Source organism: Thermobia domestica, chromosome 2 (genome assembly GCF_964235325.1).
Source record: "Thermobia domestica chromosome 2, izTheDome1.hap1.1, whole genome shotgun sequence".
In the NCBI taxonomy this organism is placed as follows: domain Eukaryota; kingdom Metazoa; phylum Arthropoda; class Insecta; order Zygentoma; family Lepismatidae; genus Thermobia; species Thermobia domestica.
In genome coordinates this window covers 337,418,640-337,444,317 of record NC_137455.1, presented here as the reverse complement: position 1 = coordinate 337,444,317, position 25,678 = coordinate 337,418,640, and the positions used below count along the sequence as shown (strand labels likewise).

General features: G+C 38.9%; 1 protein-coding gene across 3 annotated transcripts in view; it reads left to right on the top strand.

The window, feature by feature from the left end:
• LOC145678733 (aminopeptidase N-like) overlaps positions 1–25,678 on the top strand; it is a 166,124-nt gene that overhangs the window by 58,620 nt on the left and 81,826 nt on the right. For all 3 annotated transcript variants that reach the window (XM_081749180.1, XM_081749179.1, XM_081749178.1), the window contains exon 3: positions 15,116–15,271. In XM_081749180.1, coding sequence (XP_081605306.1) covers positions 15,116–15,271 — 156 coding nt within the window. The remainder of the gene's footprint in view (positions 1–15,115; positions 15,272–25,678) is intronic.

Here is a 25,678-nt window from a genome sequence, read left to right as displayed (position 1 = left end):
AAAGGAATGACAGTTGAAATTATTTCGGTATCGGTAATAGAAGGACATAACACCTTGATATCTTGGAAGCGGTTTACGACGAATGACTCTACCAAAGCGTGCTTCGTGGGCGTGAAACGTTCTGTACGAAGAGCTGTAAGTCTGTTCGCGACGATGAAGCTATTTTGATAATGTTGTTTCAACGCGACACAGAATTGACTGTAGTTACTTATTTTGGTGCGATTGAGATGAAACCAGGAAAGCGCGTCACCCTGTAAACAGAACTCAAGCATTTCAAGATATTGGCTGCGCGGGACGTGTAGGAAACTCATTTCCCTTTCGAATTTTGTAAGAAAGCTGTCGGGCAAAATTGACGCGTTAGTTCCGCAGAACTTAGTGAGATGGGCAATATCGGAGAACCTAACTTGCACACGTGGCACTACACGGTTGTATTGTTCACCTTCCCCGTCAGACAATGCACTTTCATACGCTTCGTCACGATTCTGTGACTGCGTGTGAATATTGGGGGAGGGGGACGTTCGTGAAAATTGACTTGGTTGCGAAGAGAAATGGGATGGCTGGGCGTTGAATACGGTCACCGGAGGCGGTTCGTGGAGAGGTGTAGTGTTACGCAGCTCTTGCAATTGCGAGAGTACAGATTGTGCTTTGTTATAGCTGATGGCCTTGTACGTTTCCAGTTCTTGTGAAAAACTCAAGAAGAGTGCATTATACTGTCGCACGAACTGAGTAAGAGACGAATCGACCTGATGAACTCGCGACGCTAAATGCTCGTAACTTTTAGTACAGTGATCCTGAATAGTTTTCGTATCGTTTGAAATCCGTGCTGTATCACGCTCGAGATCCACGATACTACTCTTATTCTTCGCAGTTACGGTTTCAAGGCTCGTACAGCGTTTGTCAAGAGACTGAATGCAATCACGTGTTTCTTCAAGACCTTTCTCCGTGTTTTGCATAACTGTAACAACGACGTCGCAAAGTGACGACAATTCCGTTTTCATCTCGTCATTCGCGGCACTAAATTCAGTACGTAGATTTGTTTCTAAATCCTTTATTGAGCCAGAAAGTTTTTGTTCCACGCTTTGTATCTGTCTGGTCAGCTCATCCTGGTTGGATTTGAGCTGATTGTTTATATCTTTTGCCTGATCGTTCATTAACGATTTCATCATTTCTTTAAGCCCTTCCATGCTCATAGCCATCTTGATTTGACCACTTCTTAATAACATACAATTATCATGAAAACTCTAATACCGTCGCAAAGGAAAGACTGAAATTGAACTTCGCGAGAAAAAAAAACTCAAAAACTGCAGAATGAGGGCTGCATGTGAATACAAATGATCTACAGTCGATGGTCTAAAAGTACAGATTACGTTGATTTTTTTTTTTTTAAAGATGAAAGTTGAGTTATACTGATATCAATATGAAAGCAAGTCAGACCAACATGCATGGGGGCATGGGAACACGTGATCAAACAAAAACTTTCTGATAGTACTAAATGAAACGGACATATAAATACACTTCACTCGCGTGCTCTAAAATCTTACATACTACGAACATTTATGGCACTTCACTCGCGAAAACCAAAACAAAACAAAACAAAAAATAAATGCACTGACACTTCATTAGAAAAATGTGAACATGGACAAATATTCATGAATGGAAATTGCTTCCATGGGATCTGGTGGAAAAACTTATAAAAAGTACAAGGAACATCAAAATGAAGGTAGAAATTAAACTCAGAATGCCAACGATAGTTCTGCCGAAAATAAAAACGTGATCATAAAATAGCACAAATTGACTCTTTCCTTTGTCACAAAACAGGCGTGAAGGCGTGTTAGAACCTGAAATCGGAGGGGTCGCTACCGACATCCACTCTGCATGCCACGTGGTCGAAACTATGGCGACCTTTAGCTAGCCTTGTACGACACAGTGTTATCTCGTTTTGCGAGCAAGAAAACGAGACATGAGTCTCATAATCTATTAATTTGTGGTCGCCGGCTCATTTAATTAAAATAATTTTTAAGAGATATTCACATTAAATGATCCGGGGACCCACAAACCCTCACAACAAGTGAAAATTTCACCGTTGTCGGCCAAGGCAGCCAACAGCAGGAATACGCTTCCTAATTACTTACTTAAAACGCAGGTAAAACACATGTAAGAAAAGCTAGAGCTAAAGGCATGCGATTCAAGCAGGTGGATGGACGAAAACAATTGAATATAAACAACAATTTTTATTAGGCTGATGGCCTCAATATTTAAATATACAATTTAAAATGTTTATATTTCAAAGTATTTAACTAAATATTTGTCCACTGTTCAGATATATTAGGATACTTATGAAGTTTAGTCTGCCGTGTAGCACGTCCTATTCTTCCTTCTTGATTAGGAGCTCACTACTTGCTCCTGCCTGCTCCAGCAAACGTCCTATTCTTCTTTCTTGATTAGGAGCTCACTACTTGCTCCTGCCTGCTCCAGCAACCGTCGAGTTCGAAGTGGACGAGCCTCCCTCGCTGCTTTCCGAGTATGTCCGCTTCGTAGGCTCGCCGACTGGACAGCAGTGTTGCTAACCCTTTGCGTGACGTCACCTGTAGAGTTCTGTGTGAGGGGACTACCACAATTATTTTAAAAAAACAGACACAACGAGATTTAATTTATAGCGTTTAGGCCTTTCTGATTGCGAGTGCTCTTTCCTTTCCCTTCGTTGTTGATAATGGGGTAGCATACTTAAAATCGTGGCTTTTAAGATTTTTCTTTCTGCAGAAACGGAGTGGCAAATGATACCATTGTACAGGGCAGCAAATTGCCTAGGGCCGGCCCTGCTCCAGAGGAAATCTGAAATCACTGTTCGTAGCTCTATTCTAAATTACGTAGTTCGTTTCCTCGCCTTATGGACCCTATGGACGCTATAAACAACTGAGGGATAGGCTCTTTATAGGATACAATTAAATTCTTCACTGATAGTCAGTCTTTCCTTCTAAGGCCTACCGCTCACTGGCGACAAAACAGTTGCGCAACTATCTTGTTGCTGTCGCCTCAGCAACTTCACGGAGACAAAACATTTTTGTTGCCACACCCTCGCTCTCTGGCGACGGCCGGGCATTTGATATCACAATTTGGTGGAATTGGACACAGTACGATGGACTTCGAAGAATATGCTATTTTTGTGCACTAATGCTGAATTTAAGAAGGAAGAAAAGAAGAAAAAGAAATACTGGAAACATCCTATATACAGTGAGAGATTGCTCAAGGGAAAATTTTATATGCTATATAGTGATTTACGCAATTATCCCTCGAAGTTCTTTAGCTACTGTAGAATAAATGTGATTACCTTTGCTGAACTATTGTCTCTAGTAGCACCAGCAATAACAAAGATAAACACAAACTTCAGACTAGGTGTTCCACCTGAAGAAAGTCTAATAGTGACATTAAGGTAAGTATGTACTATATATGTATTAGATTGATTTACCTGTCAAATAATCGTTAATAATAATCAGACCACCTAACATCACGGTCCATTTAGTTGCACTGCGATATCAGATTCAAAAGCTAATAGGGTTCGGTGGTAAAGCGTTCACCTCTGGTGCATAGGGTCCCTGGTTCGATCGCAGCTCGTGCCAAGCGGGGTTTGTGGTGGACAAACATTCTTCCATTTCCTCCCACTTTATTCATCCTGCCATTTCATTCATTTTCATCATCACCGTCTTCTTTAGCCTACCCAGCATAACCGTGGAACATAAAACTCCAAGGTTTCATTTCATTTCAAAATATAATAGACTCCTGTGTAAATATATACCTGTGTTATTTTTTCTTGGCTGGAAAGGTCATTCTAGTTTCATAATAGCGAAACACACTTCCTTCCACAATTTCTTTAAATTTATATCTCAATATTCTTGCAAACTTTCTTTTATATAATGTTGAGTGTTTCTCTATTTCCTCATTTTTCATTATCACTAATTAAAGACATACATGTATTAGATTCCATTGCAAACACTTCTTTTCATACGCTACACACGGAACGAACTGTTATGTGCAAAAACCTGTAGAAAACATTTATTTTTTCTCTCTCTCTACTTGGAAGTACCTCGGCAACTTTTCTGTCGCCGTCGCCTCAGTGAGCGGACTCCCATAAGACTCAATGCATTTAGCCAGAGCAACAAGATAGTTGCCCGACAAAATGTTGCCAGTGAGCGGTAGGCCTAAAGAAAGATGAATGAAATATCCCAGTAAGCAAGCACATCTACGATTGTCCTTAATTTCCCTTGACTTAACCTAAGAAATTTTCTCTGTTTGTGGCTTTGCCAAGTGCAAATTTTAAGTCATGTTTCAAGTCTAGATAGCCTTGACCTATAAATCTAAATACACTGTGACCAGATGAACGCACGGAGCCTGCGCGAATAGGCGTCCGCGTTAGACTTTGCCTTGAAGATTCTCTCTGTGTATGGCTTTACCAAGTGTAAATTTTAAGTCATACTTAACAGTATGTCAATTTAAAGGAATTTTAAGGTTATTACGTATTATTGTCAAGTCTGAAGCAAGCTTGCAACAGAGAAACTACCAAGTTCGCTATAGCCTTGGTTAGGTCTACAGCCATGTAAATGCAAGCTTATGCAAGCCTATAGATTTAACCCTGAAGGCTTGGGTAGGGCTATTTAAAGTCCGGAATGCTAATAAAGGTAAACAAACAAAATGCTGTAGGAGGAGAGATTCATTCAATCCTTAAATGGACGAATTGCACGAGTGTTATTACCGCATGTGGTTCACGTAAAGTGTAGTTCTTCTGTACATGGGCAGTTCGGCAAATTCTTTGAACTTCCACTGCTGGATTTTAGAACAGCATCTCTTCCTCCCCCTATCCCTCTTTTGACCGCATTTGCGGGGTTGCAATGTCGCAGCACCCACTGTGTCTCATGTCTCTTACTCTCTCTCCCAATACTATCGCTAATGTGAAACAGATGTCAGGCCTCCACATTTTGCTATAATCGAGTATAATATGTATGTATAAGAAACTTATATATGTTGAACAACAATCTTCTAATCACTGACTGAAAGGACAACGTTTGGAACTGTGTCAACTAAGTACTCCACGTGGACTTGACCAGCGCTTGTCAAATGCTGCAAATGAGGGTTCTGGTTTGCCACTTAGTTATCGGGGATGTTTTCCACAACTTCCCGCGGACACACTAGCCCTCGCGGCATCTTTATATACAAACTGCACATGTATAGAGAAAATCCACTATACGTCAAGCTGTTTTTATCTACGCGATTGCGATGCGGGTTGCGACTAGATACGTTTGAAATCGAGTGGGGAGCAAAGGAATGACAGTTGAAATTATTTCGGTATCGGTAATAGAAGGACATAACGCCTTGATATCTTGGAAGCGGTTTACGACGAATGACTCTACCGAAGCGTGCTTCGTGGGCGTGAAACGTTCTGTACGAAGAGCTGTAAGTCTGTTCGCGACGATGAAGCTATTTTGATAATATTGTTTCAACGCGACACAGAATTGACTGTAGTTACTTATTTTGGTGCGATTGAGATGAAACCAGGAAAGCGCGTCACCCTGTAAACAGAACTCAAGCATTTCAAGATATTGGCTGCGCGGGACGTGTAGGAAACTCATTTCCCTTTCGAATTTTGTAAGAAAGCTGTCGGGCAAAATTGACGCGTTAGTTCCGCAGAACTTAGTGAGATGGGCAATATCGGAGAACCTAACTTGCACACGTGGCACTACACGGTTGTATTGTTCACCTTCCCCGTCAGACAATGCACTTTCATACGCTTCGTCACGATTCTGTGACTGCGTGTGAATATTGGGGGAGGGGGACGTTCGTGAAAATTGACTTGGTTGCGAAGAGAAATGGGATGGCTGGGCGTTGAATACGGTCACTGGAGGCGGTTCGTGGAGAGGTGTAGTGTTACGCAGCTCTTGCAATTGCGAGAGTACAGATTGTGCTTTGTTATAGCTGATGGCCTTGTACGTTTCCAGTTCTTGTGAAAAACTCAAGAAGAGTGCATTATACTGTCGCACGAACTGAGTAAGAGACGAATCGACCTGATGAACTCGCGACGCTAAATGCTCGTAACTTTTAGTACAGTGATCCTGAATAGTTTTCGTATCGTTTGAAATCCGTGCTGTATCACGCTCGAGATCCACGATACTACTCTTATTCTTCGCAGTTACGGTTTCAAGGCTCGTACAGCGTTTGTCAAGAGACTGAATGCAATCACGTGTTTCTTCAAGACCTTTCTCCGTGTTTTGCATAACTGTAACAACGACGTCGCAAAGTGACGACAATTCCGTTTTCATCTCGTCATTCGCGGCACTAAATTCAGTACGTAGATTTGTTTCTAAATCCTTTATTGAGCCAGAAAGTTTTTGTTCCACGCTTTGTATCTGTCTGGTCAGCTCATCCTGGTTGGATTTGAGCTGATTGTTTATATCTTTTGCCTGATCGTTCATTAACGATTTCATCATTTCTTTAAGCCCTTCCATGCTCATAGCCATCTTGATTTGACCACTTCTTAATAACATACAATTATCATGAAAACTCTAATACCGTCGCAAAGGAAAGACTGAAATTGAACTTCGCGAGAAAAAAAAACTCAAAAACTGCAGAATGAGGGCTGCATGTGAATACAAATGATCTACAGTCGATGGTCTAAAAGTACAGATTACGTTGATTTTTTTTTTTAAAGATGAAAGTTGAGTTATACTGATATCAATATGAAAGCAAGTCAGACCAACATGCATGGGGGCATGGGAACACGTGATCAAACAAAAACTTTCTGATAGTACTAAATGAAACGGACATATAAATACACTTCACTCGCGTGCTCTAAAATCTTACATACTACGAACATTTATGGCACTTCACTCGCGAAAACCAAAACAAAACAAAACAAAAAATAAATGCACTGACACTTCATTAGAAAAATGTGAACATGGACAAATATTCATGAATGGAAATTGCTTCCATGGGATCTGGTGGAAAAACTTATAAAAAGTACAAGGAACATCAAAATGAAGGTAGAAATTAAACTCAGAATGCCAACGATAGTTCTGCCGAAAATAAAAACGTGATCATAAAATAGCACAAATTGACTCTTTCCTTTGTCACAAAACAGGCGTGAAGGCGTGTTAGAACCTGAAATCGGAGGGGTCGCTACCGACATCCACTCTGCATGCCACGTGGTCGAAACTATGGCGACCTTTAGCTAGCCTTGTACGACACAGTGTTATCTCGTTTTGCGAGCAAGAAAACGAGACATGAGTCTCATAATCTATTAATTTGTGGTCGCCGGCTCATTTAATTAAAATAATTTTTAAGAGATATTCACATTAAATGATCCGGGGACCCACAAACCCTCACAACAAGTGAAAATTTCACCGTTGTCGGCCAAGGCAGCCAACAGCAGGAATACGCTTCCTAATTACTTACTTAAAACGCAGGTAAAACACATGTAAGAAAAGCTAGAGCTAAAGGCATGCGATTCAAGCAGGTGGATGGACGAAAACAATTGAATATAAACAACAATTTTTATTAGGCTGATGGCCTCAATATTTAAATATACAATTTAAAATGTTTATATTTCAAAGTATTTAACTAAATATTTGTCCACTGTTCAGATATATTAGGATACTTATGAAGTTTAGTCTGCCGTGTAGCACGTCCTATTCTTCCTTCTTGATTAGGAGCTCACTACTTGCTCCTGCCTGCTCCAGCAAACGTCCTATTCTTCTTTCTTGATTAGGAGCTCACTACTTGCTCCTGCCTGCTCCAGCAACCGTCGAGTTCGAAGTGGACGAGCCTCCCTCGCTGCTTTCCGAGTATGTCCGCTTCGTAGGCTCGCCGACTGGACAGCAGTGTTGCTAACCCTTTGCGTGACGTCACCTGTAGAGTTCTGTGTGAGGGGACTACCACAATTATTTAAAAAAAAACAGACACAACGAGATTTAATTTATAGCGTTTAGGCCTTTCTGATTGCGAGTGCTCTTTCCTTTCCCTTCGTTGTTGATAATGGGGTAGCATACTTAAAATCGTGGCTTTTAAGATTTTTCTTTCTGCAGAAACGGAGTGGCAAATGATACCATTGTACAGGGCAGCAAATTGCCTAGGGCCGGCCCTGCTCCAGAGGAAATCTGAAATCACTGTTCGTAGCTCTATTCTAAATTACGTAGTTCGTTTCCTCGCCTTATGGACCCTATGGACGCTATAAACAACTGAGGGATAGGCTCTTTATAGGATACAATTAAATTCTTCACTGATAGTCAGTCTTTCCTTCTAAGGCCTACTGCTCACTGGCGACAAAACAGTTGCGCAACTATCTTGTTGCGCAACTATCTTCTAATCACTGACTGAAAGGACAACGTTTGGAACTGTGTCAACTAAGTACTCCACGTGGACTTGACCAGCGCTTGTCAAATGCTGCAAATGAGGGTTCTGGTTTGCCACTTAGTTATCGGGGATGTTTTCCACAAGTTCCCGCGGACACACTAGCCCTCGCGGCATCTTTATATACAAACTGCACATGTATAGAGAAAATCCACTATACGTCAAGCTGTTTTTATCTACGCGATTGCGATGCGGGTTTCTAGACATCAGCGAATTTACTTTCACTCGCAGCTGTGCCTGCGGCCACAGTGGCAATAGTGGGTAGGGACGTCGAAAACAGTGTAACGTGAACAGAGACTAGGATGAATTTTTTTTTATTGTTTATTAAAACAATTGATTGAAAATATACCTAGAAAGAATTCACGGAAACAATCCTCTTATTTGAACAAACATAGTGTAGTGAAAGGGAAAGCAAGAACTATTTCTGACAATAGAAAGGTAGACCTGTGACGAGATAAACAAGGACTTCCTGATTGACGTCACAGAGAAATAACAATTTTGTGGTTAAGAAAGTCCAGAAATAGAGAACAGGAAGATAGAAGAGAAAAACAAACTGTGTATAAAAACACTAGTAAAAATTTACTAGGAGTCAGTCACGGTTCAGTTGGTCAGTTAATCATTATCGGACGAAACTATACGAGTCGCGTTATCTGTACTCTGTACACGCGTAGACTTTGTCCGTCTCTCCTTCAACTGTTGGATGCACTTGGAAACATATAAGTTGGAATTGTTCTCTATTTGTTTCTTAACATGCATAAGATTAATACCAGAGGTAACATATATCCTAAACTAATTCCTCAAGCACCTTAGGCCTATGTGCCAGGACTTTTAATTTAACATTGTTCTCTATCTAATTTGCATATAAAATTAATTCAGGTTTTAAATACTCATGTCCAAAACTATTTGACTTAATGGTTCAAACTAATGTTATTTATTTAAATAACGGACTGGAGAAATAGATATAATTTCATTGTAAATAATTGTCAATGTTTAATGAGCTTGTTGGTCCAAGGTATTGTGCCGACATTCGCGTCGTGCTTTATGTAAAAATTGATTTAGTTGTGAGGACCAACTGAGCTCATTCCTTTCAATTCAGATTTACTGTAAATAAAATGATAAACTGGATTCCTAGTATCATCATTTACCAGTAACGATAATGAAAATCCCCGTTCTCTCCCACGTGACAAGGTAATTTACTTATTATAATTATCTATTCACTAGTAGTGATCACATTTATATTTATATTCATGTAATATGGCTCCCCGAACTTTGTAAATAATTGTCAATGTTTAATGAGCTTGTTGGTCTAAGGTATTGTGCCGACATTCGCGTCGTGCTTTATGTAAAAATTGATTTAGTTGTGAGGGCCAACTGAGCTCATTCCTTTCAATTCAGATTTACTGTAAATAAAATGATAAACTGGATTCCTAGTATCATCATTTACCAGTAACGATAATAAAAATCCCCGTTCTCTCCCACGTGACAAGGTAATTTACTTATTATAATTATCTATTCACTAGTAGTGATCACATTTATATTTATATTTATGTAATAACAGTGTAATCAACCTAGTGAGTGAAGTGGACATTCTGTATTGAAATCACTCATGTTTAGTTTCGTCCATACACTTCACACAACAACGAGCAAGTGAAACTCAAGCTGTGACCAGTGGAGGTTAGCAGCGCTACGGGTGATTGGCGTATTGAACCGCTGGGGATAATATGTCTCATATGACACAATGTAAATAGAAACCGCCCACCCGCCGCGGATCGTAACTACTAACGGTCGGATTTTCAGACTGCGGATGCGGGGGTTGGAGATCCGTGCCGTCGTAGATTGTTTCATCATTTGGCTCAATGTCGTTCGAAAAGGTCGCACTTGTGCAACCGACTGGCACAAATTTCCTCCAATCTTGGAACTGGAGAGACTCCCCCCCCCCAATAATCCGATTTGAATTGTTTTTTCTTGTGGGGAGGGAGAAATGTGATGATTTGTGTCCGACTGCCACTAAGGAAAGTGAGATGAAATTGATGTCCCTTGCTGTGCAATACAACAGGGTTCACTTTAGAAATCAGATCCATCTACCGTAATATGAGTTTCATATCCCTTCCCCCCTCCGCAGAATAAGCCTCAAATCTGCCGCCTCCTAATGTTGAAAACTCTGCTCCCCTGATCCTCCACAGCGTTGTTTTTCAACTTTATAAATATTTGATTTTAAAAAAAAATATGGAAACGGTCTTACCCTTCCCACCCCAATGTTGAAAACAGATTTGCGCCGCTGGTGCAACCGTGTGGATGAAACCGGCCTGAGGCAGTGACAATTGCAGGTTTCACCCAGAGGACTTCCAATGAACGATGGTAAAAGGAGTGATGTTAAAATGCTGGTAACCCATAATGAGCACAACTGTGAAAATGCCCCGGAAAATTTAATAGCTCTGTGAAGAGGAGCAGAATATTCCCCGAGTCACCCCCTGAAAGCATCGTTAACTTCAGCCGTAATCTGATACAAGTTGGACTGGAACAGTACTTCATTCCTGGTTTCCGAGAGTTTCTCGAATCATGAATTGGACGCTGTCAGGTTGTGATTATATCGTGGAATTAGATATTTTGCGGTGTCGAGACGCTTCCTGACATCAAAAGTGAGATGTCAACTCACCTGAACACTCCGTTTGTGATTTTGGAGATACAATTAGAGTAAAGAATTCACTTGCTATACGGAAATTCGGTTCACTAGTAGGCGTAGCTGATGGAGTCTTGGTCAGGACCAAATTAACACATTTCTGCGCTCTAGGCTATACTTCCGAAACCTCCACCGCTCCAAAAGTAATGTAATGTAATTTCAAGAATCTGAAAATGCAGATTCTGTAGTCATTCTGTTGTAGTACAAGAAGAAAGTTTTATATTTTGATCGAGATTTTAGACTTTGTTGAAACTTGCAACAACCAAATCTTCGCCGATAATGGATCCAGCGCTGAATCCGGTTACCCAAAATCCGCCCACATCATTGGATTGGGCGCGAAAGTGATGATGATGGCAAACTTCTGTCATTTTTTGGACAACATTTGAAGATGCAGTTTACTATTCTCCATTACCCCGTACAATTAAGAACTTTAAGGTCCGCATAATCAATGCCATTCACACTGTTACTCGTTATATGCTATGTCGTTTATGGCAGGAAATGGACTACTGCCTAGATATCTGCAGGGTTGCCAGAGGAGAATGAAAATAAAATTAAATCTTTCAGTTTAACATCCCAGAATTATGCTCCTTTAGTCTAAGAGAGACAGATAATTAAGGGAAGTGAATGACAATGGGTGAAATGAGAAGGTAGGAAGAAACGGGAGCACTTCTAAAAAAAACCACGGACACGATGTTGAAAAATGAAATATTTGAGTTTTACGTCCCACAGTTATGCCGGTTAGGCTAAAGGAGACGGTGATGATGAGTGATGAATGAAATGGTGGAATGAAGAAAGTGGGAGGAAACGGGAGAACCCCGAGAAAACACACGCACACGATGTTTGTCCACCACAAAGTTCACTTGGCGGGGGCGGGGAACGAACCCGGAACCCCAAGCACCAGAGGTGAACGCTCTACCACTGAGCCACCGCGGCCCGCTGGACACGATGTTGTTTATCAGAAACTTGACTGGCCGGGGATGGAACCAGGGACCCGACGCATCACGGTAATCGTTCTACCACTGAGTCACCGTACCCACCGGTTGCCAAAGGAAAACACATTGAACATAGTAGTTCACGTGAGTATTTTTTTTTAACATTTTACATGTATTTGCACTATGTATATTCATTATATAAAATATAGTACTTGTTCCTAACCCCAAGATTAATTTTGAAAAACGCTGCATATACTCATATTCTCATTTTAGTACATTTTATAAAAGCATTGTTATTTTCTTCTTTTTTCTCGATTATTATTATTATTTAAAAATTACCTGCCGGCGTAAGGGTACGCAGCTTATATTTTTCCTCCAGGGGTGCGTGTATGTATGTAGTATTCTATTTCACAGAAACTACTAACTGGATCTGAACCAAGTTTAGTTGACAATTAGTTCAGCATCTAAGGAATAAAGTTCGCTATACAGTATTTCATGGTCGAGCTCGAACCAGGACAGACTCGGCTTGGCTCAATTCGACATTGTATATGGTACTTTATTTCTCGCTAATTGGATTTGAACAAACTTTTGTGGCCAAGTAGCCTTAAGGATCGCTACATCCGGTGGACGAGCTCAGCCTGGAACAGGCTCGGTTCAGCAACTGCTACATTTGGTGGACGAGCTCAGCCTGGAACAGGCTCGGTTCAGCAACTGCTACATTCGGTGGACGAGCTCAGCTTGGAACAGGCTCGGTTCAGCAACTGCTACATTCGGTGGACGAGCTCAGCCTGGAACAGGCTCGGTTCAGCAACTGCTACATTCGGTGGACGAGCTCAGCCTGGAACAGGCTCGGTTCAGCAACTGCTACATTTGGTGGACGAGCTCAGCCTGGAACAGGCTCGGTTCAGCAACTGCTACATTCAGTGAACGAGCTCAGCCTGGAACAGGCTCGGTTCAGCAACTGCTACATTCGGTGGACGAGCTCAGCCTGGAACAGGCTCGGTTCAGCAACTGCTACATTCGGTGGACGAGCTCAGCCTGGAACAGGCTCGGTTCAGCAACAGAAGCTGTGTTCCACAGCTTTGTACGAAGGGAGCTTCAGAGTTCGATTCACCTTGGCTCGATTTTAGTCTGTTCAATAGTTTCGATTTCATTGTAAAGGCAATAGTCTTTTTCCTCTTATTGCGAAAAGAAAAATGCTCGAACTTGATTGATATAAAGTCAACAGAACGTTTACTTGTCTGCAACCAATCAAGCTTCTTTGACGTTTTGGGTTATATAAGCAGCAGGCATTAGATAATTGTTTCTATTTTTTTTAAATTAATTTCACAGTAAAAGAGAAGCAACAGCAGAAATTGTGTCAAATGTTATGTTGTTGTTGTGTTTGTGTATCTATACAAATTTCAGAGCTCGCTAGTTAGTATGAAATTGCGTAAAATTAAAGTTAGAAGATTTGCCTGTAATAAACATAAAAATAACACAATAAAACGTTATACTAGTAAAAATACAGAAAGAGGCAGTTTTCAGTTATTATTATTATTATTATTATTATTATTATTATTATTATTATTATTATTATTATTATTATTATTATTATTATTATTATTATCTATATATTAATAGCGGTGTCTGTGAGCAAAACACTTCAGATCCAAATTGAAACTGACTATGTTTGTGACTCTTAATCTCTTGAACCACCCGACCGATCTCGATCAAATTTTTATCATTTCACTTTGACGGTAGAACTTAGGGGATGGGGAGGAGAGGAATTAAAAGAAAATAGGTAAAACTTAAATAACTCTTGAACCAAAGGACCAAACTCAATCAAATTTTCAACATAGATGACGTTCGTAACTGAGATGGATTTTTCAATTTCACTTTGAAGGAACAACGTAGGGGATGGAGAGGAGGGGAAGATATACAAAAATCAATAAATATAAAAATAAAAGTGATCATGTTCGTGAGTTAATAACTCTTAAACCATCCGATCGATCTCAATCAAATTTTCAACAAGTTCGAAGCTAGGAACTTTATTATTATTATTATTATTATTATTATTATTATTATTATTATTATTATTATTATTATTATTATTATTATTATTTCATTTTGATGGTAGAACTTAGGAGAGGGGAGGGGAGGAGGGTAAATATATTAAAATGAATAAAACTTAATAACTCTTGAACAACCCGACCAATCTCGATCAAACTTTCAACATAGATAAGGTTCGGATCAGGGGTGTTTTCATCATTTTACTTTGACGGCACAATATAGGGGAGGGGAAGAGGGGACATATACGTAATAAAATAAATCAAATTTTCAACATACATGACATTCGAGCCTGGGATAATTTTTATCATTTAACTTTGACGATGCAACGTACGGGAGTGGAGGAGGAGATGATCAAATTTTTCAACCACCTGACCGATCTCGATCAAATTTTCATCAACCTAGTTCGAATCTGAGATGTTTTTTGTCATATCACTTTGACGTGTAACTCAAGGGAGGGGGAGAGACATTTGAAAATGATCAAAAATGACCGATATTAGTGTCGAATCTATAGTTTTTGAGGTCGCTGAGATGAACAGTGACACTTCTGTTTTTGGGGTCGCTGAGATAAACAATGATACATCCGCCGCCGTGCCCCGCAACATGGGGAGGGGATAGAGATATATAAAAAATCACCGAAAATGACCAAAATCAAAGAGCGCTTTAGTAATAGTAAAAGCGGATCATATTACTATTTTTCCTTAGTTTATCTCAGCGAAATCAGGGCGCGTCTTAGATTCGAGGACGTCTTAAATTCGAATAATTATCGAGAAATTCTTAATTAAATGTATTATTAACGTGTTATTAAAACTACTTTGCTAGCTATAAATATTTTGCTTTTGTATCATATTCAATCATTCAGACAACAGTAGTGTCCTGTGCTTGCGCAAGACGTGCGAGTTTGCTTTATTATTATTATTGTTGTTGTTGTTATTATTATTATTATTATTATTATTATTATTATTATTATTATTATTATTATTATTATTATTATTATTATTATTATTATTATTATTATTATTATTATAACTGTTGTATTATAGCACTATTTGTTTTGCAGATGGATTGCAGCAACAGAATTCAAACCAGAGCACGCAAGAGAAGCTTTTCCATGTTTCGATGAACCAGCGCTGAAGGCTCAGTTTACAGTCATTCTTGGCAGGAGAGAAAACATGTCCTCGATCTCAAATATGCCTTTGAAGAAAACGATCAAAATGTAAGTAGTTACAATATTGTCAATTCCAGTGTTATAAAGATTAAAGATTTGGGGCCCCATTCCGCAACGGTTTGCATCAATATAACGCGAAATCTGTTGTTTAGTTTGTGTTAATAGGCTTGCCTAGCATTAATAATTGAATTTTGTACACTGAGAAAAATCCATTATCCGGACAGCGGTATATTGTACAAATACAAGGATTCGTTATGTTTACTAAGGAAATCTGTACGGAGCGTACTTTATCCATATACTACATAGGTACTGCCTTTTACCCGCTTAGATATTACATCATGTCTCTGCAGGATGTCTGATATCTAACAATCTTCTGTATTTTACATACGTATACGTATGTTAAATACTTCAGCTATACGTTATATACGTCCATCTGTGTGTAAGATCCAGACCGCCTATAGACACTCTTTCTTTCGCCATGGCTGACGTCATTGAACTACCGTCTTTTGCTTGCGAAACGAGGTTGTTTACAAACGGAACAGAAGAGAGGAAGGAAACCTGGGAAGCCTGGGTAAGTACAATAGTTAACTATTACTTTAGTTAAATATTCCCATTAATTATATATTCTTTTAGTGTAACTTGCTTTAATATAGTACTAAGTAAGTAATGTAGTTTATGACTACAATTCTTACTATTGTAACTCGTAAATGATTGAGGAGAATGGAATGGGTGAATCTGAATTTTGAAAAAACTTTGAATATTAATGTTTTGAAACATATTATGTTTCAAGGTAGCAAAATGAATGTTATGTGTTTATTCATTCCATTTTATATGTGACGATTTATTACTTGGTGCAGATTTACTACAGGACTGCTTAACATAATTGCTAATAAACCGTTTTCAGCGCGGAAATTTCCTTGTGTAGTGAAGATTTAGGATTTAGATTTCTGGGCTTTCGGCATCAATGGCCTTGTTACCCCATATGAGGGATGACTTTCCTCGGCGAGTACACTATCCGGGGAAAGGAAGGGAAGAAAGGATTGGGGAAGGAAGAAAACGGCCTGGGACCTATATGTTAGGTACCACTCCGGCATTTGCCTGCTGTGAATGAGGAAAACCCAAGGAAACCTCATTCAGGATGGCTGGACTTAAAATCTTTTGATACTTTTTCGACCGAGTTCTCCCCCGGGATCGAACCCGGAACCGTTCGCACCGAAGGCGCGAGCGCTAGCGACTACCCTACGCGGGGCCACTTGTGTAGTCTAGAAAACTCATTTTTACTAGGATATTTGCAAATTTTTTTTTTTTTTTTTTTTTTTTTGCTTTTAGTTTAACGCCCCATGATTGTACATCAATGTAAGAGAGAAGGTGACAATGAGATACATGATAATGGTGGAATCAAAAAAATGTAAGGAAACTGGAAAGTCTTAAGAATAACCACACCTACAGTGTTCACCAAAAGGCTATTTGTCGGGAGCAGGAATCGAACCAGGGACCTAACGCGTCAGAGGTAAGCGCTCTACTACAAAGCTTTCTTTTGTTTAAAGAACTTGTTTACATTGAAATATATATATTTTACGAAGATACTAACATATTTTACAGCCTCACTGAAATTAAAAAAAAAAAAGTAGTCAGGGAGAGTTTAGTGTCAGATTTTTATTTTTTAATTTAATTTATTTTTATTTTTATTTATTTTTGCTTTGTTATGTTCCCTAGTTAATTAATGTTTGGGTTACTGAAAATTAAAACCTTTTTAGTATTATTGTTATGTCATCACTTTGGAACCAAAAAAGTTAGATTTTTTTTCTTGTGTTTTCATATAGGAAGTTGGTAAGTTTGTGCCTTAGCATTGGTTTGGTTTCTAGAACGTAATTGAAGGTCATGTTGAGTTGAGTCTTGGCGGGTTTAGAGTTCGTGAAGTGTCAGGCACTGCTTGTGCCCCTGTCTTCTGTCTGTGATGTTTCCTGGCTTTGGGCTGTGAGGTATTTATGTTGAGGAGTACCAACGCAGGCCGCGTGATATACAGGTAGCTTCAACAGCTACGAGTGCCAGATGTTCATCTTTCGTTACGGCGTGACTAATGCAGTATAGTACTAGGTTCAAATTCTATGGGTGGTAAAAATGGTCGTGGTGTGGTAAGAAATACAACGTAATTGTTATTAGTTTATTAGTGTTTCTTCATAGTATAGTTTCACTATTTCTAGAAGGAATTAAGTATTAACGAAGTAATAAATAAGCAAAAGCACACTTTGATTGGCGTTAACTATTTCTCATACTCCATTGAGAATGTTTTGATCCTCAGTTGCGCAAACATCCAGTGTGCGTTTTTTTGTTTGCTTACACTGCCTTATAGATGAGCTCCCTCGTGGCTAAGTGGTTAGTGAACACGCCTTTGGCGTGGGACACCCGGGTTCGATTCCCGGCCGGGGGCCGCGGTGGCTCAGTGGTAGAAGGTTCACCTCTGGTGCTTGGGGTCCCGGGTTCGATCCCAGCCCCGCCAAGTGAACCTTGTGGTGGACAAACACCGTGTGCGTGGGTTTTCTCGGGGTTCTCCCGTATCCTCCCACTTTCTTCATTCCACTATTTAATTCATTACTCATCACCGTCTCCATTAGCCTAACCATCATAACCGTAGGACATAAAACTCAAAGATTTCATTTCATTTTTTCGATTCCCGGCCGGAGCTTATGTGGTTCGGATTCCACGTTAATCTGTAGGTCCACGTCTCATACAGCCTTGCTGCTGAAAGGAACGTTAAAATCAAATCAGCACTGTTTTACAGATGCAATTGTTCGATTCCGAGTTCGAATGAAGCTTTTTACGGGCAGGGGGCGACTTTTATATATACAATCCAAGGATTTTAGTTATTAGTCAGTGATGCAATATATAGACCTATATATATTACAAAATTGAAAGTGACTATGTTTGTGACTCTTAATCTCTTAAGAGCTGCGGTGGCTCAGTGGTAGAGCGTTCACCTCCGGTACTTGGGGTCCCGGGTTCGATCCCAGCCCCCGTCAAATGAACTTTGTGATGGACAAACACCTTGTGCGTGGGTTTCCTCGGGGTTCTCCCGTTTCCTTCCACTTTCTTCATTCCACCTTTCATTCATTGCTTATCATCAGCGTCTCCTTTAGCCTAACCGGCATAACTGTGGGACGTAAAACTCAAAGGTTTCATTTCATTTTTTCTTAATCTCTTTGGAATCTTGTACTTAGGTTCACAGCGGAAGCGACGAAATAACTCGACTCATCCATTGTAGCTCTCTTCGCAACCAGTTTCCAAAATGTTGGCAATAAGTTTGCGAAACGGGATATGACGACTCCAATTTTGGGTGAAAAGTCGCTATAAAAAATAATAGAGAAATTCATTGTCTATAAGCATTGTTTTAAAGTTGTAGATGTAAACTAAACAATATGTTCTACTCACTGGCGCAAATCCGTGGGGGGGGGGGGATGACGGATACATGTCCCCTCCAATCTTGGAACTGAGGGGGACTTCTCCCCAATAATCCGATTTGAAATGTGTTTTTTGGGAGAAATTTGATTATTTTTGTCCGATTGCTACAAAGGAACGTGAGATAAAATAGATGTCCCCCAGAATAAGCCTCAAATCTGCAGCCTCCCAACGCTGAAAACAACTCTGATCCTCCACAACATTGTTTTTCAACTTCATAAGTATTTTGGACATCGTCAAAAAAAAGTATGGTAACGGTCTTACCCCTCCCCCCCCTCCCAATGTTGAAGACAGATTTGCGCCGCTGGTTCTACTCACATCTTTGTAAATAGGGCGCAACCAATCCTTTAATTCAGGGATCATTTCAGGTTGTTTCGGGTACTTTTGTTCATATTGTGGTCAAAATAGTTCCGAAATAATTAACACTACAGTACTTACGTTAAGCAATTTTTTTGTAAAAGAAAAAGTCCAGCATAATTAAAAGACCCCAAAGGACAAATATAACAACATCTTCTTCGCCTTTATTCACGCAATCTATAGCTAATCTTGTTGCTATCGGTAATGATGTATTACGTGTGTTTCTCAACGGAAACTGCGAACTAAAGGACATCAAGTTTGTAGTTGTTCTTCGTTAGAGGGCAAGGGTAACATAACAATGCAGGATTGTGGGGCAGTGAGTATGCTGTATTTCCAAACTCTTCATCAGTTGCGCTGATTAAAACAAACAAACAGAAAAAAAGAACGTAAAAACTGTTTTGAACTAATAATGCTTCTCTACAGATGAACATTTTGTTTGGAGCAGAAAGTCGCTAAATGTGTAAGTAGGTAAATCGTCATTTAAAAATCACCCAAAAAAGTCTCCAATCGGAAAAAAATTTTTTGTCGCTATCGTAGGGCGACCATACGTCCCGTTTTGACCGGGACAGTCCCGTTTTAGTGGCGTGTCCCGGCCGTCCCGTCAGTAGATGGAAAAAGTAGTATTCGTCCCGTTCTATGTAAATGAAAGAAGTAAATAACAAACCCAGTATCTTTACTCCTTTTAAAAGTATTAATAATTAATAATAACAAAGAGGCAAAAATTGAACTGAAATTCCCTATATTAAACATACTCTATAGTTCGCAGTACTGCTCGAAAGGCAGCAGAGGTTTTAGCAGTTGGTTGTGTGTTGAACAAATTTCAATGTGTCTTTCCTTTTTCATAAGTACCCGTTCTGTAACAAAGAGAGAGAGGAGGAAATCTGATATCAAGGCACTGATAAGAACAAAGGTAGATCTAAAAGTCTAGGGTTGCAAGAACCTGTCCCGTTTTTAACTGAAAATTTTATGGTCAACCTACGCTATCGTTGAGGTCGAATTCCCCTTATTTAGCGACTTTACCCAAAATTGGCAACATTGACCCCCACCGAACAACCAGGGTTGAATTCAGGGGGTAGCCCGGGGGGAATCTCCCCCCGAAGAAAATTCATTCCCCCCCGGAGAAACTCCCAAAATTTCAGTCACAAAATGTAGAAATTACTTCACCCAATTATTTGCTTTTCTGTCCGTGTACGTGCAGACGAAATCCGATCTCTCAATATACATATAAATGACGCAGACCCATTCTATATAAATGTTAACATGTAACATCTAAGATAGAATACCAAATAGTGAATAAAACTTGTATTTCTTAACGCTATGACTGAGTTTGGCAGAACATGAAATTGTTAACTGTTGAAGAAAGGTTTGTATTTTAGTAGGTACTATACTCTCGCCCTATATTATATATTAGTAGGTAGCACTAGCACAGGTTGAGATACGAAAGGAAAGATAGGGAAGATCTTTCGATCATTCCATATAATCTCTCATGTCAGCAGACTTCAGTTCTTGAAAATATACAGTTCCTACATTATTTGAAATAGGGCGCCTAAATCCCATTTCTCGCATCGGAAGTAACAGACGTAAATGTGTTTTACGATTGTTAAAGTAAACACATCTTTCTTTAATTAAAAATAATTCAGTTAAAGGGTGAGATTCAGTGGGCGTCATTTAGAGGGATCAGGGAGGAACAGTTATCCCTCCTTGATTAGAGACTTATATAGAATTTATCAATATGATAATAGTATATAAGTGAAAGATTGCTATTGAAGGTGGCCAAGATCCTGCTCAGTGCCGTTCCATGGGGGAGGGGCAAGCGGGGCGACGGCCCCGGGCGCCGAAGTAAGGGGTGAAAAATTCGGGAGGGAAAAAGAAAAAAGAAGGAAAGAAAAACAGAGGAATGAAATACATGTGGACATATATAAAATGAAAGGAAAAAAGTAATGAAAAGTGCTCAAAATCAAGGAAAAGCAGGGTTTACTTTTTAAAATTTTCCCACCTTTGGCGGCTGGTCTGTCGACCTCACTCATATATACGGGGATGCCGTCGTATACTCTCGCGCCAAGCGCTGATTTTCCACGACACGGCACTAATCCTACTGAAGATTTCGTCAACTAAACTATTGATGTATATGCAGTGAAGAAACCAAGGCTAATATGTTTGATTTAGAATCAGAAGTGTGAGAAAGAATGATAACTTTTTATTAAGATATTCCTAAGTATGTTTGTTTTAGGAGAAAAAATATTTCAGTTAATTTAAATCTTTTTAAAAATTTTTACATTAGTAACAAACAGTAATTACTGAATATAGGAAATAATAAAAATAGTTACTGTAAATAGCAGTTAAAGTTTAGTCTAAACTATTTTTGCCAGTCTTTATTTAATGTTTTAGATGAAATCAAACTATTGTTTTCTTAAAATTATAATCTCATTGAATATTTATCAGCAATTAGTCTCAATATTAGGTAAGATGTGTATGTGAATGGAATTGTTAAATATGCTGCTTTCTTGAAAAAAATACAGAAAAATAACCCTCCCCCGAGCAGTTGACATTCCCCCCGGGTGTAAATGTCTGAATTCAACACTGCGAACAACACCCCGTTATCTTTAGCCTAGCCAGCATAATAGTGGGACGTAAAACTTAAAGATTTCATTTCGAACAACACTCCCAGAAACCTATTGTTATACCATTCCCAAAACACCCTTTTGTACAGTTCTCCCTATTCGAAAAAAAAATTGTAAATAGCAGTGTTCATATATAAATATGGAACTCAATTTCCCTGAATTTTCCAGGTTTTCCAGGTATTAATTTTTCAATTTCCAGGTCTAGTGGAAGAAACTAATAGTACGAGAACACATAAATTTTAAGAATACTATATTTATATATTTGAGAATGGCCACCCTTCTCCCCAATGAACGATTGCAATTAAATATTGAGTCACAAGAAAATAAATAATTAAAATAAATAAAATTTAAGTTGAAAAATATGAAGTTGAGAAACCTACTAAGGGAATTATATAATACTTTTGTTCCATACTTGAATACATTCAAAATATACAAAAATATTGGCTTGGGGAAGAAAAAAGGGCCCGCGAGATTTTAACTGATTCTTATAGTACTCGACAACAGAAATAAATTACTGAAAGAATTTTCAAAATCGGCGCAGGTAAACATGCAGAAAATCGCATTTTCATGTACCGGTTCAAAATGGGGAAGAAAAGACGACCGCGAGATTTTAATTGATTCTTGTAGTACTCGTCGAGAGAAATCGATTAGTGAAGGAATTTTCAAAATCGGCGCAGGCAAACATAGAGAAAATCTCATTTTCATTTTCCGGTTCAAAGTGGGGAAGAAAAAAGGGCCGCAAGATTTTAACTGATTCTTGTAATACTCGACGAGAGAAATCGATTAGTGAAGGAATTTTCAAAATCGGCGCAGGCAAACATGGAGAAAATGGCATTTTCATGTACCCGTTCAAAATGGGGAAGGAAAAAGGTTCCGCGAGATTTTAACTGATTCTTGTAGTACTCGTCGAGAGAAATCGATTAGTGAAGGAATTTTCAAAATCGGCGCAGGCAAACATAGAGAAAATCTCATTTTCATTTTCCGGTTCAAAGTGGGGAAGAAAAAAGGGCCGCAAGATTTTAACTGATTCTTGTAATACTCGACGAGAGAAATCGACTAGTGAAGGAATTGTCAAAATCGGCGCAGGCAAGCATGAAGAAAATGGCATTTTCATGTATCAGTTCAAAATGGGGAAGAAAAAAGGGCCCGCGAGATTTTAACTGTTTCTTGTAGTACTCGACGAGAGAAATCGATTAGTGAAGGAATTTTCAAAATCGGCGCAGGCAAACATGGAGAAAATGGCATTTTCATGTACCGGTTCAAAATGGGGAAGGAAAAAGGTTCCGCGAGTTTGAACCGCTACGATGTATGTTCACGAATGTCCCCGTCTTCTCAAATTTAGTTAATTACTGTGACACTGAAACATGTGACACAGAGTCACATTGTGGATGACTGCAATCGGCAACCACTGCACATATACTCCTCCCGCCCCACAGTTTGATTATTTCGATCCATTCCTCACGTGCTAACGGCATGGTTCAACATCTGCAAGAAAGAGGTAAATGTAACGTTCAATTGGCAATAGCTTTTCACCAAATTAAGCTGCATGAAATCTGATTGCATATTTGACATACTGAGAAAATTCTAGTCCGTGGCCATATGTATCACATATCCCATCAATTCATAAAAATTTTGAACACAAAATTACGGTCGTCCGTGTGACGTACTCCCAAAAGGCCTAATGTGTATCACCCACCTCACATTCAATGAAACCACATCCGTGTAGAATTTAGAAAGGAACTTCTTATGATGTATACAGGATGTCTCAAACGTTCCCTGACATAGGATAACTCTGTTATTATCAGAGTTACAACAAAATGTAAGAGGAAAAACATCTCGAAATATGACGTTTTCAATCTAAAGTGAACACTTTTTAAAAAAAATCGGACGAGATGTTTGTGCTGTATACTCTTTATGCACCCAATTTTAAATGAAAATGCAACGTTGTCATTTACCTGGACCCACAACATAAGTGAATGAAGTTACTGTTTGAAACGGGGGTTGGCCATCGACATGTTAGCGTAAAAGACAGTAACTTCACTCACTTACGTTGTGGGTCCAGGTAAATGGCAATGTTGCATTTTCATTTCACATTGGACGCATAGCGAGTGTACAGCGCAAACGGGTCATCCGATTTTAAAAATTCCTTCACTTTAGAATGAAAACATTATATTTGGAGACGCTTTCCAAAGTAGTATAATTTAGTTTGTTTAAATTTACAATTTAATACAAGTAGATTCGGATTTATATGCGTAGGATTTTGTATGCATCTAACTAATGAATTCTTTATTTTCATGCTTAACTTAGTGACTTGGCTTTGGACTGCAGCTGATTATTGTAACCCATTATTGCTTGAGAAGAAACAAGATATCCGAATCTTCATTTGGAGAAATCAAACGTCTATTGGAAAGCTGGGGATTACAATCATTAATTTCTACATTTCAAGGTGCGTAAATTATATATTCTGTGTTTGTTGTTAAATTACTATTACTATTATTGGGTTTAGAATCAATCAAGCACTTCATGATATTTTATGGGGATCAAGATGGGTGCCGGATAGATAAGTATTTGAGCGTCAGGCTCTTATTTCTTTTCAATTTAATATTTAATCAATGATTATTTTTCTCCCTCATTATTCCACCAAATCGTATTCCAAGATCATATATCCATTTTTGATCGATATATCCATATTTTTGATCTCTTTCATATTTCTATATTTTCGATTTTTGATATTGTTTATATTTCGATATTGCTGTATTTTTCGATATTTCGAACAAGTTTCGATAGTTTGTCAATATCGATTATCTATATCTAAATTCGGATATCCCAAAGCCCTATCGAACCCCCTCCGAAATGAAGTTTTTGGCTATGGACCTGATTAGGGATGCGCACGAGACAAGACGAGACAGAATTTTTGTTACGAAATTCGAGACGAGATAGAGCTCTTCCAATAGAAACGGATCCAGTTTTCGAGACGAGACATAACTTTCGCGGCACCTTTTCGAGAGGAGACAATCTCAAATCTTTTCTCTTGCGCATCCCTACACTTGATCATGAGGTATCAAAAAAAAAAAAAAAGTTAATGAGAAATACCGGTAACATGTAAATACAATATAGGTAGCTAAAACATTTTTGTTTTCATTCTTCACTAATGCATTATTATTAATCTCAGGGGGGCGCGGTGGCTCAGTGGTAGAGTGTTAACCTCCGGTGTTTGGGGTCCCTGGTTCGATCCCAACTCGCGCCGTGTGGACTTTGTAGTGGACAAACACCTTGCTCGTGGGTTTTCTCGGGGTTCTCCCGTTTCCTCCCACTTTCTTCATTCCACCATTTCACTCATTTCTCATTATCCCCGTCTCCTGTAGCCTAACCGGCATAATCGTGGGACGTTAAACTTAAAGATTTCATTTTTTATTAATCTCTGTATTTTATAGTGTATTCTCAAGCTTAAGGTGATGTATAATTAAATTTTGAATTCAGTTAACTTATTTTGTTTCTCAGATTGTTTTTAAAATGTATGTACAAACGTTTATTTTCATTCTTGAGAGTTTAAAGTGACGTATAGTTATTAAACATAGTATTTAATATTGTACTCTTAACGTGGAAGTGATATACAGTTAACTTTTGAATTCAGTTAACATTTTTCTCTCTGAAATTGCTTTAAAAAGTATGTAAAAACGTTTTTATTTTATTTCTTGAGTGCTAAAAGTGATGCAAAGTTATTAAGCTTACTACTTTATATTGTATTCTTAACCCTAAACTGATACACAGTGCGTTTTTGAATAAATTATGTCAAGTTATTTGAGTGACGAACACTGGTAGAAAATCCTGACTACTACTGGAACATTTTGATTTTAAGGTGACGACTACTGGTGCAAGGATTTTAAAATATTGTTTTTCCTCCAACGGCTACTCCTTTTTTAATTCTAACTACATGGTCATTATAGGAAGGATCAGTGAGTCTTTCCAATTATGGTACAGCTCCGACAGATTCACGATGCTCAGAGAAGAGACAAAATAG